Source organism: Oncorhynchus keta, chromosome 11 (genome assembly GCF_023373465.1).
Source record: "Oncorhynchus keta strain PuntledgeMale-10-30-2019 chromosome 11, Oket_V2, whole genome shotgun sequence".
Taxonomy (NCBI): domain Eukaryota; kingdom Metazoa; phylum Chordata; class Actinopteri; order Salmoniformes; family Salmonidae; genus Oncorhynchus; species Oncorhynchus keta.
Window position 1 is genome coordinate 19,137,690 of NC_068431.1, and position 16,814 is coordinate 19,154,503.

Below are 16,814 nucleotides of genomic sequence, written 5' to 3' on the forward strand. Positions count from 1 at the left end.
CTGCCCCAAGAGGTTTCTAAACGTCTTTTTCCCAAGGGGTGCTTTCGACAGATACCCCTTGTGAATGACTGCATTGCAGCTATAGCGTTAGGGGAAGACAGTGTGGTCAGTGGAGAAGGCACGGTGTCCTGTGACCATACCTGGTTGGTTTTCCAATCCATCAATGGGAGTAATCGATCCATCAAGTCTGCGCCAAGTAGCAGGGTTACAGTTTCGAGGCTGGTAACATACACAGGGTCGGCGATGTCATCTACAAAATGGCTTCCAACACTCTACTCAGCAAACTGGATGCAGTCTATCACAGTGCCATCCGTTTTGTCACTAAAGCACCTTATACCACCCACCACTGCGACTTGTATGCTCTAGTCGGCTGGCCCTCACTACATATTCGTCGCCAGACCCACTGGCTCCAGGTCATCTACAAGTCCATGCTAGGTAAAGCTCCGCCTTATCTCAGTTCACTGGTCACGATGGCAACACCCATCCGTAGCACGTGCTCCAGCAGGTGTATCTCACTGATCATCCCTAAAGCCAACACCTCATTTGGCCGCCTTTCGTTCCAGTACTCTGCTGCCTGTGACTGGAACGAATTGCAAAAATCGCTGAAGTTGGAGACTTTTATCTCCCTCTCCAACTTCAAACATCAGCTATCCGAGCAGCTAACCGATCGCTGCAGCTGTACATAGTCTATAGGTAAATAGCTCACCCTTTTTCACCTACCTCATTCCCATACTGTTTTTATACTGTTTTTATTTATTTACTTTTCTGCTCTTTTGCACACCAATATCTCTACCTGTACATGCCCATCTGATCATTTATCACTCCAGTGTTAATCTGCAAAATTGTATTATTCGCCTACCTCCTCATGCCTTTTGCACACATTGTATATAGACTGCCCATTTTTTTCTACTGTGTTATTGACTTGCTAATTGTTTACTCCATGTGTAACTCTGTGTTGTCTGTTCACACTGCTATGCTTTATCTTGGCCATGTCGCAGTTGCAAATGAGAACTTGTTCTCAACTAGCCTACCTGGTTAAATAAAGGTGAAATAAAAAATAAATAAATAAATAAATAAAAAAAGGGTGAACGAGCGATACGTCCTTGAAGTGTAGTTTCAGCATGACTCTCAATGTGAGAGGCGAGGTAGTCTGAGTGAACCTTCGAAGTGTAGTGTCGCATCGTTCCACTTTTAACCAAAGTTTAGTTGGCTTCAAAGCCCTTTTGAGATCATCTAACAAGGTTTGAGAGATGAGTGATATTGTCGCACCCGAATCAATTAACGCATGAGAAGTTAAGCAGTACTCTAGGACTGTTTCCAGGTATGGCCGTTTAGATTGATGGTTAGTGGACATATTTCCCACAAAGTGGAGTGGTCATTCGTAATGACGTGATGTGCCATTTCTGTTCAAGGTGGAAGCAGATTGACTTTTCCAATTTTGAGTGGGCTTGGCTTTATTTAACGAGGCGTTTGACCTTTTTCTTCACTACCTTTGTATCAGAGTCCATAGACAAAGCCCGGGGGCTTGTTTCTTTATCAAGCGGGCCCTGGATAGGGTCTTGAATGAGAGCGGGAGAAATTTGAATTTTAATGTCCTTGCTATGGGTGTTAATTCCTGCGGACCTGGTTTCCGGTAATTCCTCGTCTAGTCCTTGTGATTTATCTTTTTGGCTTGTTTGGGCTCTGAGCGCCGTACTCAGATTATTGCATGGTTTGCTTTTTCCGTAAAGATTTTTTGAAATCTGATACAGCGGTTGCATTAAGGAGAAGTGTATCTAAAGTTCCATGTACAACACTTGTATTTTCATGAACATTTATTATGAGTATTTCTGTAAATTGATGTGGCTCTCTGCAAAACCACCGGATGTTTTTGGAACTACTGAACATAACGCACCAATGTATACTGAGATTATTGTATATAAATATGAACTTTATCGAACAAAACATACATGTATTGTGTAACATGAAGTCATACGAGTGTCATCTGATGAAGATCATCAAAGGTTAGTGATGAATTTGATCTATATTTCTGCTTTTTGTGACTCCTCTCTTTGGCTGGAAAAATGTTTTTCTGTGACTTGGCTCTGACCGAACATAATCATTTGTGGTGCTTTCGCCGTGAAGCCTATTTGAAATCGGAAACTGTGGTGGGATTAACAAGAAGTGTATCTTTAAAATGGTGTGAAATACGTGTATGTCTGAGGAACTCTAATTTTGAGATTTCTGTTGTTTTGAATTTGGCGCCCTGCTCTTTCACTGGCTGTTGTCATATCGATCCCGTTAGTGGGATCTCAGCCCTAAGAAGTTTTAAGGAAAGCATTATTCAAGACCACAAAACTGGAACTATCGTAAGACATTACATCTGACTTATGAGTAACATCTGAATCAAGGCACTGTTTACATCTGTTAAATACACACTCACCATAACTTATACATTTGGGGTCACTTGGCAGAAAGTGAAAGCTTTAGTGTGGCTTCAATATTTTTAACACCCTCACTAATATATTAATCATTTTGGTCATCGACTGCGGGGTCCTAACTCCCAGTTATGGAAAAAGTATGCAAATGTCATAGTTAAATAAAAGTAAAGATACCTCAATAGAAAATGTTGCAAGTAAGAGTGAAAGTCCCTCAATAAAGTACTACCTCAGTAAAAGTCTAAAAGTATTTGGTTTTAAATATACTTAAGTATCAAAAGTAAATGTAATTGCTAAAATATACCTAAGTATCACAAATATAAACCATTTCAAATTCCTTATATTATGCAAACCAGATGGTACCATTTTCTTGTTTTTTAAATTTACGGATAGCCGGGGGCACACTCCAACACTCAGATATCATTTACAAATGAAGCATTTGTGTTTAGTGAGTCCGCCAGATCAGTGGCAGTAGGGATGACCAGGAATGTTCTCTTGATAAGTGCGTGAATTGGACCATTTTCCTGTTCTGCTAAGCATTTTAAATGTAACGAGTACCTTTGGGTGTCAGGGAAAATGTATGGGGTAAAAAGTACATAATTTTCTTTAGGAATGTAGTGGAGTAAAAGTAAGAGTTGTCAAAAAATATAAATAGTAAAGTACAGATACTCCAAAAACAACTTAATTAGAACTTTAAAGTATTTTTACTTGAGTACTTTACACCACTAACTCCATCCGTGACACAGATGCACTAGCCTTTTCCTTCCAAAATCAAATAATGCTCCCTCTGATAGCTTCCTGTACCAAATGCTTGCTCAGACAGTAAATTACCTAGTTGCCTGTCCTACTCATGGGGGGCCTATATGTCACAGGGCCCGAGGGCCGAGGGAGAGGAGGCCCTCATTAGTCTGATGGTGAGCCTACTTAGGCCTCACACACAAACAAACACACACACACATACACATGTTCACTGGCCCACAGTTTGGAATTTACCTCCAAAATCTAACATAGGAGTTGGTTGAATTTATTTTAATTAAAAGTGTAGAGTCTAAAGTTCAACATTCACCCTAGGCTTTGAGAGAATGCACAAAATAAGTTGTGCACAGTGCTCATTTAGAATTTGGATAAAAGAGGATAATGTTACTGGGATGATCCCTGTGCATGCCACATCCATGAACACTTGCATTGTTTCACAAATACCTCAGAGACAGTGGTGCATCTTTAACACACACACCCCTGGTGTTGCTGGGTAATCATGATCACTTTTGATCATGACAGACTCTAAACACACTATTAGAAATGGAATCTTGCACCACATCTTTTCACCAGGCTTTAAACCACAGTGAGAGTTTAATAAGAACACATCAAAAGAATGAAGCAACCCAAAACAAAACAGCACAACAGATCTATAGTGGTCGGTCCATTTGGAAATGTTGGTCTTTCCGGCCAGACCTGCATGTGTCAGCCTGCATCCAATAAATTGTCAGTTTATATATCTGTGTCCTGAGGTATTTCCTGTGAGCCTGCATCCTGTTATGAGGGGTCAGAGGGGGCTGCTGTATGGCTGCTATCTCAGAAAATCTCAGTCCCTTAAGTTAAAAAGAAAGAGATGCTAGAGCAGTGTTCTTGGTGGAGAATAGTAATACACTGTGCTATCTGTGCCCAGGGAGACCAATCAGAGAGAATTTTACTTGCAAGAGCATACGTTCTATTATTAAGCATCTTCCCAGAACCATGGCAGGATTACATTTAATGCCACAATCTTATCTGCTTCAGGAAAATGAATTACCTGGGTCATGTTCATTAGGGCATGCAACAGGCAATGTTTAATAACTAGGATTTTTTTTGTTGTTTCTGTTTTTTTTTTTCTCCATTTAAAGTCAAATGAACATGATCCCGGGTTAGTTGAACAGCTCCTGAAGCTCACAATGAAAACAAAGACAACAGATTCTGATTCACAGATCATTTACTTAAGAAAATACAAAACAATATAAATATATCTTTTTTACCGTAGTTCAAAATATATCCATTGTAATATCCTTCATATGCTGTACATGTAAAAGTGGATAGATAAAACAGAAGCAAGGGTGCAACTTCAATTTAACATGGCATTAAACTGTATGTCAGTAACATTTCAGTACGTATGAAAGTGACATAACACCATCATAACCATTCTCCATTTATGCTAATATCCTTTATTTATTAAGCGAAACATACACAGCCGTATCTTTGATTAGCCTGTATAAGCATAGCATCCAAACTGAACCGCCAGTCTAGCGTTTCGCGACACACACGTGTGGCTTAAGATATTCATGACATTATATTATATTATTGTCAATTTATGTAAAATGTTGAGCACTGACTGTTGTCTGTGGTGGATGTCACTTCAAGCAGCAGATTACTTCTTTTGTCATATACATTAGTTTGACGGTTTCACTTGAAGTTCAGTCATGTGAGCGGGCAAAAGCAGCAAGAGGGTTACCCCAAATGCAGTACTGTGACTCTGCATGAACAGTGAGAAACAGGATATAACTCTTCTTGTCGTGCTATCTCTGGAACAAATATCTATAAATATGGTTCAGGTCATATTTCCCTCACCAAGTATTTCCCTTGGCTTGTTTTTCTTGTTTAAAATAGTCCTACCATTAACAAGAAGATAAGTAAGGAACCATATCCTTCCTTCTACCACATCCAACTTAGAAATACACTATAATAATTATTTCATTACGTATGCAACAATGTAAAAGGCAGAAAGCAAACACATCATGCAACCAACTCTCTACACAGTTTGGTCTGTCTTTGGTTGTCACTTTGTCACTTCTTTGTTACTTTGCTTTGTTACATCACTGACCTGTTGGGGCAAGTGTTCCATTTGCGTAAGGCTTAGGACAATTCTAGTCTGGGGAATCTCTAGTGTTCATAATTGGTCTTGTGGGCTAGGCCTACGCAGATAAAGAGGCCAAGATCTCTGTGAGAACAAATGCAACATGGATAGCTTCCCTGTGAATAACAAAGCAATCTTTCTTCAAAATGACATTGATTGTCTCAAATCCGTGCATTTACGTGATTTTGATTGATCATGGTTATACTGGTGGAAAAACCTGAATGTTACGCAGTGAAGGATTTCAGTCTGGCATGAGTTCACTGCAACGATGATTAAGGGACCAAGCCTATCCAAATTCCCTGTGAAGAAAGCGTGGGGTTGATGTTTGCTCCTCTCACTCTGCTCTGTCATTCAACCGACATAGGTAGAAAACCTCGAGCCAAAGGCCAGATTAGAATGCATTAAACAAGGCTTTTGTTTCAGTAAAACAAAACAAGGCCTCCTATCTGTTAAAGCCTCACTAATCCACTGTATCATTTAACTTATCAAACCGGTAATTTGACTTGACAGTCTCTCTATGTATGGTAGCAACCAGAGAGGATTTCTGTGGAAAAAATGTTCTTGACTAATGCCCGTAGCAAGGGAAACCCAGCATTGTGAAATTGCAAATTATTATTTAGTATGGGCTTTTGCAAGAGTGAGTTTATCAATAACAGGAAAGGTATCTGCGGTGCCCTACAAGCTGTGAAAACAAGCTACATAATTTTCTGTCGGTGTTCCGACAGTACTGCTTCCTTTGGAGTTATTGCTTCAATCCTGTTTTTGTTCCCCCATAACACCCCTTTCTCTACCAGTGAAAAATACAAAAATACAGCTACGAAATTAATATTCACTGCAACTCCTCCTCCCACAGGAGGAGAAATGATTCATGTCTATACAGTACATCCTATTCATGTCCCACAAATATAATCTGTAAATTCTACAAAACACTGATTGAATACTAAAGTAGTGTCATATTCATCTATTCTAAAGAACTGCAGCCATGACCTTCACACCCTGTGGTTTCATAATGATTTGCTGATTTTGAGATTAATTGAAGAGAGCTCTCCACTCTGCCATTACATGGCACTAATGGGCATGTTTGCATTATGCGCTCCCCACTTAGTGTCATTTAGTCTATATTACAAAAATACCTTAGTCAAAAGCAGGTTAATAATAATAAAATAAATCTACAAATACAATACAATTAAAGTGCAAACTACTGCATTGAGAAAGAGAGGTGTTGGTGTATGGCCATAGGTTTGGACCAGCAAATCTAATGCATATCAGCTGACCCTGTGCAGTCATTAAATAATGGCTACATTTCTGTATACTGTATGTGCACATGATAATGATATAAAAAGTGACCACATTCACCCTCTTGTGTTTCACATAACTGTATGTTATTAACTAGAAGAAGAAAAGAAGAGAACAACACTTTCAATTTATGCAACTTCTATAAGACACAACGTGTCACCAATCTGACCCCAAATGAGTCACTGTGCTTCGGTTGATCAAATCTGTACTGTCATTGACGTAGTTTCCCTCTCTCCAATAAAGTCCTATTGTTGTGGTAATTGTTTTTGTGTATTTTTCTTTAACTTCACAGGTGAGCTGAAATATCTAATGGAGCCATTTCCTTCAAAACTTGGCTCCCATGTTCCAGAACTCAGCACATTCCCTCCAAAATTGAGCTAACATTTGGAAATGGTGCACACTTCACATTGAAAGGCACCAACAGGCTCTGGTTTTCTCAGCCTAGTAGTCTCTGGGAGGAGACATGTCCAGCATCTCTTTGTCCTCAATCACAGGACACCTTCTTTAGGCCCTGAAGCTGATGTTGAGCTTGCGCCTTTTGGGGTGGCACACCTTGGAGAGCACCACCAGCACCGCTATCAGCACCAAAGCTGTCACCACGATGACGATAATGCTCACGCTCTTACTGTCTAGCTTCTGACACTGCTCTTGCGTCACACTCCCAACATTCACCTCCACTGGCTCCGAGTTCTCTGTGTACTGGCAGGTTACTATCGCGAAGTCCGGGATGACCACATCAGAGTGCTGGAGCATGTTGAGGAAGCGGGGGTTGCTGCAGCAACTGAGAGGGTTCGAGCCCATATAGAGGGTTTTGAGTGTCCGCTCCAGGACCAGGACTGTGTTGTACTCCAGGGTCACCAGGTTGTTGTTCTGCAGGTTCAGGGACTCGATGGAGGACGCCTTGTTCCAAAGGGGGAGAGTGGTCAGCTTGTTGGTGGACAGGTCCACAAATTTGAGACTACTTAGCAGGGAAAGGTCCGTGTTCAATTCTGGGATGTAGTTTTCTCTCAGTGAGAGATTAGTTAGGGAGGTCTCCAAACTAGAGAAAGCATTTTGGTGAATGTCCAAGCCTGGGTTTAGGGACAGGTCCAGCAACCTGAGTGGGGTGCCATTGAAGGCATATGGTGGCAGAACCTCAAGATTGTTTCCAGAAAGGTACAACAAGTGCAGGCTTGGTATTGATGTAAAGGAGACACAGCCTGGAGGATCCTGGGAGTTGTGGTCTGTCTGGGGTGATTTTCGCTGTGAAGGGCAGACTTTCAGGTAGTTCTGCTGGAGGTGAAGGCCTCTGATGCTAGGCAGTCTTTGGAACGTTCCAGAGTCCATTATGGTGAGGAAATTCCCTTGTAAGAAGAGTTCCTGCAGTGACCGTAGGGTGTTCTCCCCAAATGAGAGGTTTTGTAGGGCATTGTAACTCAGGTCCAGGGTCTTCAGAGAGTTCAGAGGGCTCTCCTGGTCTATAGAAAAGGCCCCGATACAGTTATTACTTATGTTAAGATGCACAAGGGACACCATGCTGCAGAAGTAAGACATCGGTATGCTCTTTATCTGGTTGTAGCTCATGTTGAGGTACTTGAGCCTTGAGAAGTCCTGGTGTCTGCTCATTCCACCTGACTGCGTTTGAGGTACGAACGTGTTTCTGAAGTGCTCGAGCTCATCGGCAGTTCCTGTGGTATTGACACTCATCAGGTGGTTCCTGGACAAATCCAGGTACATGAGCTTGTTCCTTCTGGGGAGAACGGGGAAGTAGTGGATATTGTTTTCCCTCAGGTCGAGGTAGAGGAGCTCATACTCTAGGTCTGAATCTGTGGTTTGGAAGCACTCCATGCTGTTCTTACTGAGGTTCAGCACCTTGAGTTTGGAAAGGTTAAAGTCAGTGATGCAAGTGATGGAGTTAATGGACAAATCAAGCTCGGACAGATGGAGCAACGAGTCAAATGCTCCGTCCTCAATCTCTAAGATGACGTTGTTGTGAAGATCAATGTTTCTTAAGGCCAAAGCTCCGCAAAAGGTCTCCTTGCCCACTTTGGTGATACTGTTGCCATTCAGAGAAAGGTTCATTAGTGCTGGGGCTTCACTGAGAAAAAAGTCGGTCATCCCCGTGTACAGGCCATTGCCTGAGAGGTCAAGCCTCTCCACAGCCGTAAGAGGCCCAATGCTGGTTTTCGAAACAGCAAAAACATCCAAGTAATTACTGGAGAGGTCCAGCACTTGCAGATTGGTCATGTCTTTGAACAGACCTGGCTGGATGAACTGGATCTTGTTGGAGTGGAGGTTCAGATGATGAACGGTGGTGTAGATTGCTAGAACTTCTTGAGTAATGTTTTGTAGAAGGTTACGAGACAGGTCGAGCTTTTGAATGCCATGAGGAAGCTTGGCTGGAACGGTCCTCAGGTTCAGATCGTTGCAGTACACGTCATTCTGGACCTGTGAACAGAACAAGGAAAGATAACTACATGAGCTTTGACCTTCACAGCACCACTGCACACTCCCAGAAGACCACAAGTCACCTTGACACTACACTATCACAGACCAAACAGACCAGAGAGTTGTTTTACTGACCATTGTATCTGTGTTCTTGGCAGTCAGGAAGACTGTGAGGCTTGTGGGGATTTCACCTCATAAAACAAGCTCTTATTACCTCGGGATTTTTAGAACGCCTGGTGGACAAAGTATTTCCATATTTATTTTAGACATTCAACTATTCACTTATCAGTGTGGCTGGTAATTGAAACCATATGGCATGAGCCCTCTCTAAATACAACACATAAAAAACACACACGCACACACACTCACATAAAACAAAGTGGATTTAGGTTCTTGGCATACTTGTGGTTTTGACGTCACCAGTAAGCATTCCTTAGTTAGTTTTTTGTCTAAAAGACAAGCTTTTCTGAAAGAGTTCTTCTGGCTTTTATGATCAAGTGTTCACTTATATGTTTTTGATTAAAAACTTCATATGCATGTAAAAGAACTTGCAAATCACAAGTCATACTGTATATCATCATATGATCTAAAGATGTTATAACAGAATGTAATACTGTTATAGAAAGGGAAATAAATTGAGGTACGTACAGCACATTTGTAAACCACCAAGTTTGTTTCCATATATTAAAGTGAATGCACAAACAATTGACTGCATTTAGATATATTCATACTGATACTGTACATTTGTACATCCACTGTATATCAACTGTATACCCACTGTATAATTGTATATCCACTGTTCATTTTCTTACAGCTCTTTGCTCACTCTACCTAGTTGTATATAATGTATGCAAACTTTGTTTAAACTCCATAGTCTGTATTCTGTCTCTAAATATTGTCTATGACTAGAAGCACCATATCACCAAGTAAAAGTATGTGTAAATGTACTTGGCGAATGATGCTGATTCTGATTCTAATTCTTATTCTGGACACTGCCTCAAAAAATGAAAACACCATCTCCCTCTAATCTATTTCATTCAAACTGGCACACTGATATCAGTTCTTGCAGTCTAAAGAGGCAATTTCCTGCCCAGTTCCAAATCATCCTGCCTGTTTATACAGTTTTCCCGTCAGTAGTCAGGAATGCGATACATTCCCAGGACTACAGCAATAGGAATTTCATATCAGATATTGTTTTCTTATGTCTTTGCCAACAAGATCTCACGGTCTGACTTCAGCATTCAACGTTTGTCAAGGGGGATAAATGTCAAACTTGATGGTTAAGTTTCGGCATTAATTCCGGTTGGTTGAGGTTTGGGATAGGGTTAAAATAGAAACATACTCAACGTTATATTTAGGCATCAATTACGATTGGTTAAGTTAAGGGTTAAGGTTTGGGATGGGGTTAAAACAGAAAAAAAAATAAACGAGTGCCTAGCACTGGGATTAAACCCGCAATACTTGAAGCCATAGTTTGCGGTTCAAGTCCCTCCTCTATCCTCATCCACACCACCCTAGAAAGCCGCGAGCCTAGTAGATGGTAATAGGCACTCACGTTGGCCCTAGTGGACGGTATAAAGGCATCTCCTGATGTCCTTGGGACATGGACAAATGTTGAATACTGAAGGACAAATGTTGAATACTGAAGGACAAATATTGAATACTGAAGTGGATCTGGTGTGACCTGGCTGATATCTGCAAATGGTGGAATAAGGAGAGAAGGAAAACACCAACACGCTGTTCTATGGACAGAAAGCAATGCCTGAGCCTCTTTTAGTAAAGGACTAACAAAGGACACTGTGTAACATCAGGTCCAGATTGATATTACCTGAGAGAGGAAACATTCCCCCTACAGAAAGCAGCACTGAGGCTTTATGCTTATTAATTTGATCCGTTTGGCTGTGGACATAGAGATGCTTCATCCAAATTCGGAGCTAGACCGAGATTACATATTTGTCAACACAACAACAGGCAGAGGAAGTCAGTCAGTATACCAAAGTTGCCAAGAAGTGTCTGACATTAAGTCAGAGATTACACATTTTGTCAACACAACAACAGGCAGAGGAAGTCAGTCAGTATACCCAAGATGCCAAGAAGAGTCTGACATTAAGTTCAGCTATGTCTAAACACCCACATTAATGTAAGTACTTGGACGATTAGAGTTGAATACACTGCACTGTCTGCAAGTGATTTGAGACATCACAATCACAGTGCAGAGCTGTGAGGTAATGGCACACGTGCCTCCTCTAAGACTGTAGCTTGCTTTTATCTTGCCTGGGCACATCTACTTATTCATCTCCATCTCAAAATGAAACAGTGTAGGTGTGACTACTTATGGGTTATGTGGTCACACTGTATGTTCTGTTATCTGTGGTTCAGAGCAGGAGGAAGCAGCATGGCTAGAATAACAAAAACTATTGGTTTAATATCACAAGACTCCAATAGAAACGTTCTATGCCCCTGGACAATTCGAAAGTACCTGATATACTGTACTTTGGATATACAATACATGAGAGGTTTGTGAGAAAACTGCCAAAACTCTCAGATAACAACATCAAGGTATACACTAGCCACTGCGCACAGACATAAATTCAACATCTATTCCCCGTTGGTTCAATGTAAATTCCTTGTAATGAAGTGGAAACAACATTGATTCAACAAGTGTGTGCCCAGTGGATACGCTAAAAGCACAGTTTTGCAAATGCTATAGTAGAATATAGATATAATAATACTCAACTATTCTTGGTCAAACTCAAAACGACAATAAAGCATAGAATACACCATCAAAACCGATTACAGAAACATCAGTTATCAGCAATTATCAACACTATTCCTCCCCTCTATGTTACTAAAACCAGGGGTCTCACTTTAAATGAAAACGCCATAAAATAAGTGTCCCATATTACTTATTTATTTTATTGCACATATTTTAAAGCTTTGCAAAAAAAGTGCATTACAAATAAATATATTATTATTATTACAGGGTAGTTACATATTTTACACATAGTTGAAATACTTCTAGTTGGCATACTAGTATACTATGAAAACATTTCAAAAGCCTTTTGATGCAGCAACTCACCATTTGACAGGGGGAGAGTTGGCGTGGGGGACGTAACAAGGATGCTGCAACATCACTGACGATGGCCAGGACCAGCCAGAGGTAGGCTGCCATGGTGCTGTGACACAGAGAGAGAGCACACATGAGTGCAGGAAACACACTGATGGGTTTATGACATGAACTGAGATCTGTCATTTATTCCACTTGCAACGTCATATCGCTGCTACTAAGAATTCATGACTGAGCTTAACCATGCATGTCTTGGTTCATTTGGGTAGGTCCGCACATGCAAGGCTTAAATTGTGATTATTTCTTAAATAATGAGAATGATTTTGTTGGTTAGTTACCTCAATGTCTCTGGTGTCCACTGACCGCCAATAACATTTGCAAACTTCATCAATCACAATATGACCCTACATGAGAATATGGAATACTAAACAATATTACAAAGAATGAGAGTAAGAGAAAGATTGGTTTGCTCAATAAGTGTAATTGCAGTGGACACATACAACATGCTACCATGCTACTATATTTAGTACTTGTTCCTCTCAGGCTTGTTTTTAGTTTTTAGTTTTAAGTGACGCAAAAGGAAACTCCCACTGATCACTCAAGCCGAGATCTAAAAGGTTAATTAATATAGGAATACAGATGGTCTTTAACCAACAACAAGGACTTGTTTTGGTTCTTAGAGTTGAAGAGCTGACATTGGATATCATGCATCTTTATTGTCTCACCACAAATAGTAGAAATTAATAGATATTTCTGTGTCATACTGTATCTACAGCAAAAATCAAGACTTTTATTGCATGACTTTTCTTTGCCCTGAACACAATGCTGTCAACATCACTCAGGTAACATAGGAAAATACCCTCTGAATTCTCAGTGAATGATACTCTCCTCAAGATTCCACAATAGCCCACGAGAACATAACACTCCTACCCAGCAAGTACAAAAACATTTCACACATTTGCTCTCATGTATTAATCTGTACACCCATCCACCTCTTTTCTCATTATTTTCTTTACACGTTTACATAGAACATTCCTTCCCCTACTCCACAACCTCCACTGCTAAGTGTATCATTCTCCTCTCCTCTGTCCCTCTGAGGACCATTCTACCATTTTACAATACATTCTTACCATTCACCTTAACCAGCAAGCAACATAATGAGATATTATCCAAAGTCGTCCATAGGTGTTTACCTCTTCGAAATGGTTACTTTCCCATGCAGAATCTTCTGCTCATGCTGCTGCTGCTGTGGTACTCTCACATCCTCACTGACACACTCCTACACACTCTCACACACAGCAGACTCTACCCCGCACCTTTTAGCGCTGGTCCCGGGCTGACACATCCTGTGAGAATATCCTGCATCATTGTTGTTTTTCCCCTTCTCTTTTTTTTGGGAAATACCTTATATGGGATTTGGAAGTCCATTTTCTCTGTACTTCCTCCCATATCACACTAATTTCTCTCTCTCGTATCCTTCCTTCCTCCCTCTCTCTCTTTATCAATCTCTTTCTCACTCTGTATCTCTTTCTCCCTCTCTCCCTTTGTCTCTCTCTTCTTTCTCTCTTTCTTTCCCTCCCTCTCTTCATCTGTCGCTCATCAGTCAGAAGAGCTGGGTCTTAATTCTTTGTGGCTTGTCGTTCCCACATGTTGGCAGTTGCTCATTCTGGAACAGCTGTGTACATAGGGAGGTTATAAATTCCTTGTATCTTTCTGTAAACAGTTAGGCATGCAAACATATAAAGTTCAAAAAGCGCTCGGCGAAGAGGCTATTTATTATGTGGTCTCGGTAGTCTCCATGTCCAGCCAAGTTATTATAAACTAACCAGATCGTTATCCTATTCTTCAGAGAAAGACAAACATACATATTCACAAGACGTACACTTTGGTAAGTAACATGTCATTGGCCAAATTTCAAATACTGTTGAAGCCTCAACTGGGGATGTGAAAGATACACATGCGCATTGCACAGACACACGCCCACACACACACACGAACGCACATGCACGTCCGCACACACACTCACCCTTTCCATCCAAAAAGGCAACGTCTTCTGAGGTGTTGTACCATTCCAGAATTGAATCTCAGAAATATGGTCCTCTCACCCCTAGTTCACATCCAGAGGTGTACATTAAGTGAAGTGAATGTCCATCTGTGGCAGTCCCCATTGCAGCTTCCTCAGTCCAGTTATATTGAGCACAATGGGGAATCCCATTGCATGATATGCCTATCCCAAGGGATACAACTAGATAATATCCAACTTCGATAACAATGGACTATTCAGTTCTATCCATAGTTTACATGTTACAAAGTTTCGTCAATATATGTCATTAACTTAACTCCGTCTTTGAATTAGCTCCACTAAATGTGAAAGGGTGAGCCGTTCTGGATAGGTATATTACCTTGTGAGTACACCTGTTTGAGTGAGAAGGGTGCACCTGCAGCCTTCAATTCATAGGGTTCCTGCATGTGGGCATTCCTGCATTTGCGTCAACCCCTCTTTATACTTCTTTTGGTCCATTTTTAGGCTATATCTCCAGTACATAAACAGGAAGCAGGGACGCTCCAGGACTGTAGATGCAGGTAATGCACCATAATGTTGGTTGGCAACCTCAGATAAACCCAACGGAAGAAGAGGAGGGGGCGTCAACAGTAACTAGCTATAGCTAGTACACACCAGTAGAGTGTCCATTGTCCCAGCCTGTTGGGCACTGTTCTCCCGCAGTTCTGTTAATGATAGATAGCAAGGTTGGGAGATTGGCAGGTGGGAGCAAAGGATACTGTGTGCTAGCCTAGCTAGCTAGTCCTAAGGAGGACTCCGGTACACAGCAGGCTAGCTAGAACATGGTGTCTCGCATGCTGTGTACCAGACCAGCTAGCGGTAGGCGGGGCCGACACCGGTAGACAGTGTACTTCACCCCCACCTGTCAGGCACGGTTTTCTCCAGTACACAGCAGGCAGGGGATGACACCGTGTGCTAGCTTGCTACTAGCAAACTAACTAGTTAGCACAGGGTGTCACCCCAGCCTCCCGCCTGCTGTGCTAGCCAGAGGCGGGGCTTCCGGTAGACAGTTGTCCTTGGGACCTGCCTGTCGGCACGGTTTTCTCAGGTACACAGGAGGCGGGGGCGATACCGCAGTTCAGTTAACGATGGTGAGGGCAGGTGTTCAGCAGGCAGGAGCCAAGGACTACCACTGGCTAGTTAGCCAAGATGACTCCAGTACACAGCAGGCGGGGGTGAAAAAACTCTGATAACACTTTTATTTCCCTTTTGTCCCACATTAAAACGTGTTACACAAGCAACAATATATCGTGCTCGAGGGGACGGCGTTCATGCAGGAACCAATGAGATGCTTGAGGGGAGTGTTTAAGAAGGGTGCAGGAATGCCCACATTCAGGAACTCCCCGAATTGCGGGCTGCAGCTGCACACTGTTTTGTTTGAGTCAAACAGCTTTTTGTCAAGTTTATAGTTTTTATACCAGCCATTTGTCAGGTATATGTTATCTATCAAGGTCTATGTCTCCCCCTAGTGCCAAAAATAATTGATTGCACATAAATTGATTGAAAATGACTGCTCTGGAATCTGAAATAGTTCATGCTTCTCAATGGTCAATTGAATGATTGATTCGTATCCATTGATTCTTGAAGACTTTAACTTAGAAATGCCTCATAAACTTAGTACAACTCTTACCCCATCACAATCAAAAATGAGGTCAGCCTACACAACAATGTTATCTTCAGAATGTTAAAAACCATCATATTGATGTCATGGATTATCAGTCCTTGCATTCATAGCTTCATACATTTCTAAAGCACAAGTTAGCTTTGAAGCAAAAGTTCAAGTGGTGGAGCTCCCATTTGGCTGAAAAACTAATTACAGATTGTGGCTTTCATAAACAGCCAAACAACAGGCAAGGAAATATGTAAACAAACACAGCCAGTCAGCCACAGATTCAACCACAATATACCCTTCATAATTTGCTCTCCCTCGGGTAAGATCTCTAATACATTATACCCTTTGTGTCCACAAATGACACAATCTCAATTGCACTCCAAACTGCCCTTTCCCACATGAACAAAAGGAAAAACAGTGCATTCAGAAAGTACACACTTTTTCCACTTTTGTTACGTTATAACCTTATTCTAAAGCTCTCTGTACTTTGCTCTGTTCATCTTTGCCTTGTTCCTGACTAATCTCCCAGTCCCTGCCACTGAAAAACATCCCCACAGCATGATGCCCCCACCACCATGCTTCACCGTAGGGATGGTGCCAGGTTTCCTCCAAATGTGATGCTTGGCATTCAGACCAAAGAGTTCAATCTTGGTTTTATCAGACCAGAGAATCTTGTTTCCCATGGTCTGAGAGTCCTTAGGTACCTTTTGGCAAATTCCAAGCGGGCTGTCATGTGCCTTTTACTGAGGAGTGGCTTCTGTCTGGTCACTACCATAAAGACCTGATTGGTGGAGTGCTGCAGAGATGGTTGTCCTTCTGGATGGTTCTCCCATCTCCACAGAGGAACCCTAGAGCTCTGTCAGAGTGTCCATTGGGGTTTTGGTCACCTCCCTGACCAAGGCTCTTCTCCCCCGATTGCTCAGTTTGGCCAGGCGGCCAGCTCAAGGAAGAGTCTTGGTAGTTCCTAACTTTGATCATTTATGAATGATGGAGGCCACTGTGTTCTTGGGGTCCTTCAATGCTGCAGAATGTTTTTGGTACCCTTCCCC

General features: G+C 41.6%; 1 protein-coding gene across 9 annotated transcripts; it reads right to left on the reverse strand.

The window, feature by feature from the left end:
- Positions 1 to 4,365: 4,365 nt before the first annotated feature.
- On the reverse strand, positions 4,366 to 13,968 carry LOC118389864 (transforming growth factor beta activator LRRC32-like). 9 transcript variants are annotated; one of them, XM_035779800.2, is made up of 4 exons: positions 13,285 to 13,433; positions 12,430 to 12,515; positions 12,104 to 12,200; positions 4,366 to 9,024 (listed from the first exon to the last, which is right to left on the reverse strand). In XM_035779800.2, the coding sequence occupies exons 2-4, from the start codon at positions 12,477 to 12,479 to the stop codon at positions 7,102 to 7,104; spliced, it is 2,070 nt and encodes a 689-aa protein (XP_035635693.1). In that variant the 5' UTR covers positions 12,480 to 12,515; positions 13,285 to 13,433; the 3' UTR covers positions 4,366 to 7,101. The 9 variants fall into 9 exon arrangements, with proteins under 9 accessions (XP_035635693.1, XP_035635691.1, XP_035635692.1 ...); XM_035779798.1 differs by having other exon boundaries at positions 12,430 to 12,495; positions 13,285 to 13,417; XM_035779799.1 differs by having other exon boundaries at positions 12,430 to 12,495; positions 13,222 to 13,401.
- Between the last annotated feature and the right edge of the window lie 2,846 nt (positions 13,969 to 16,814).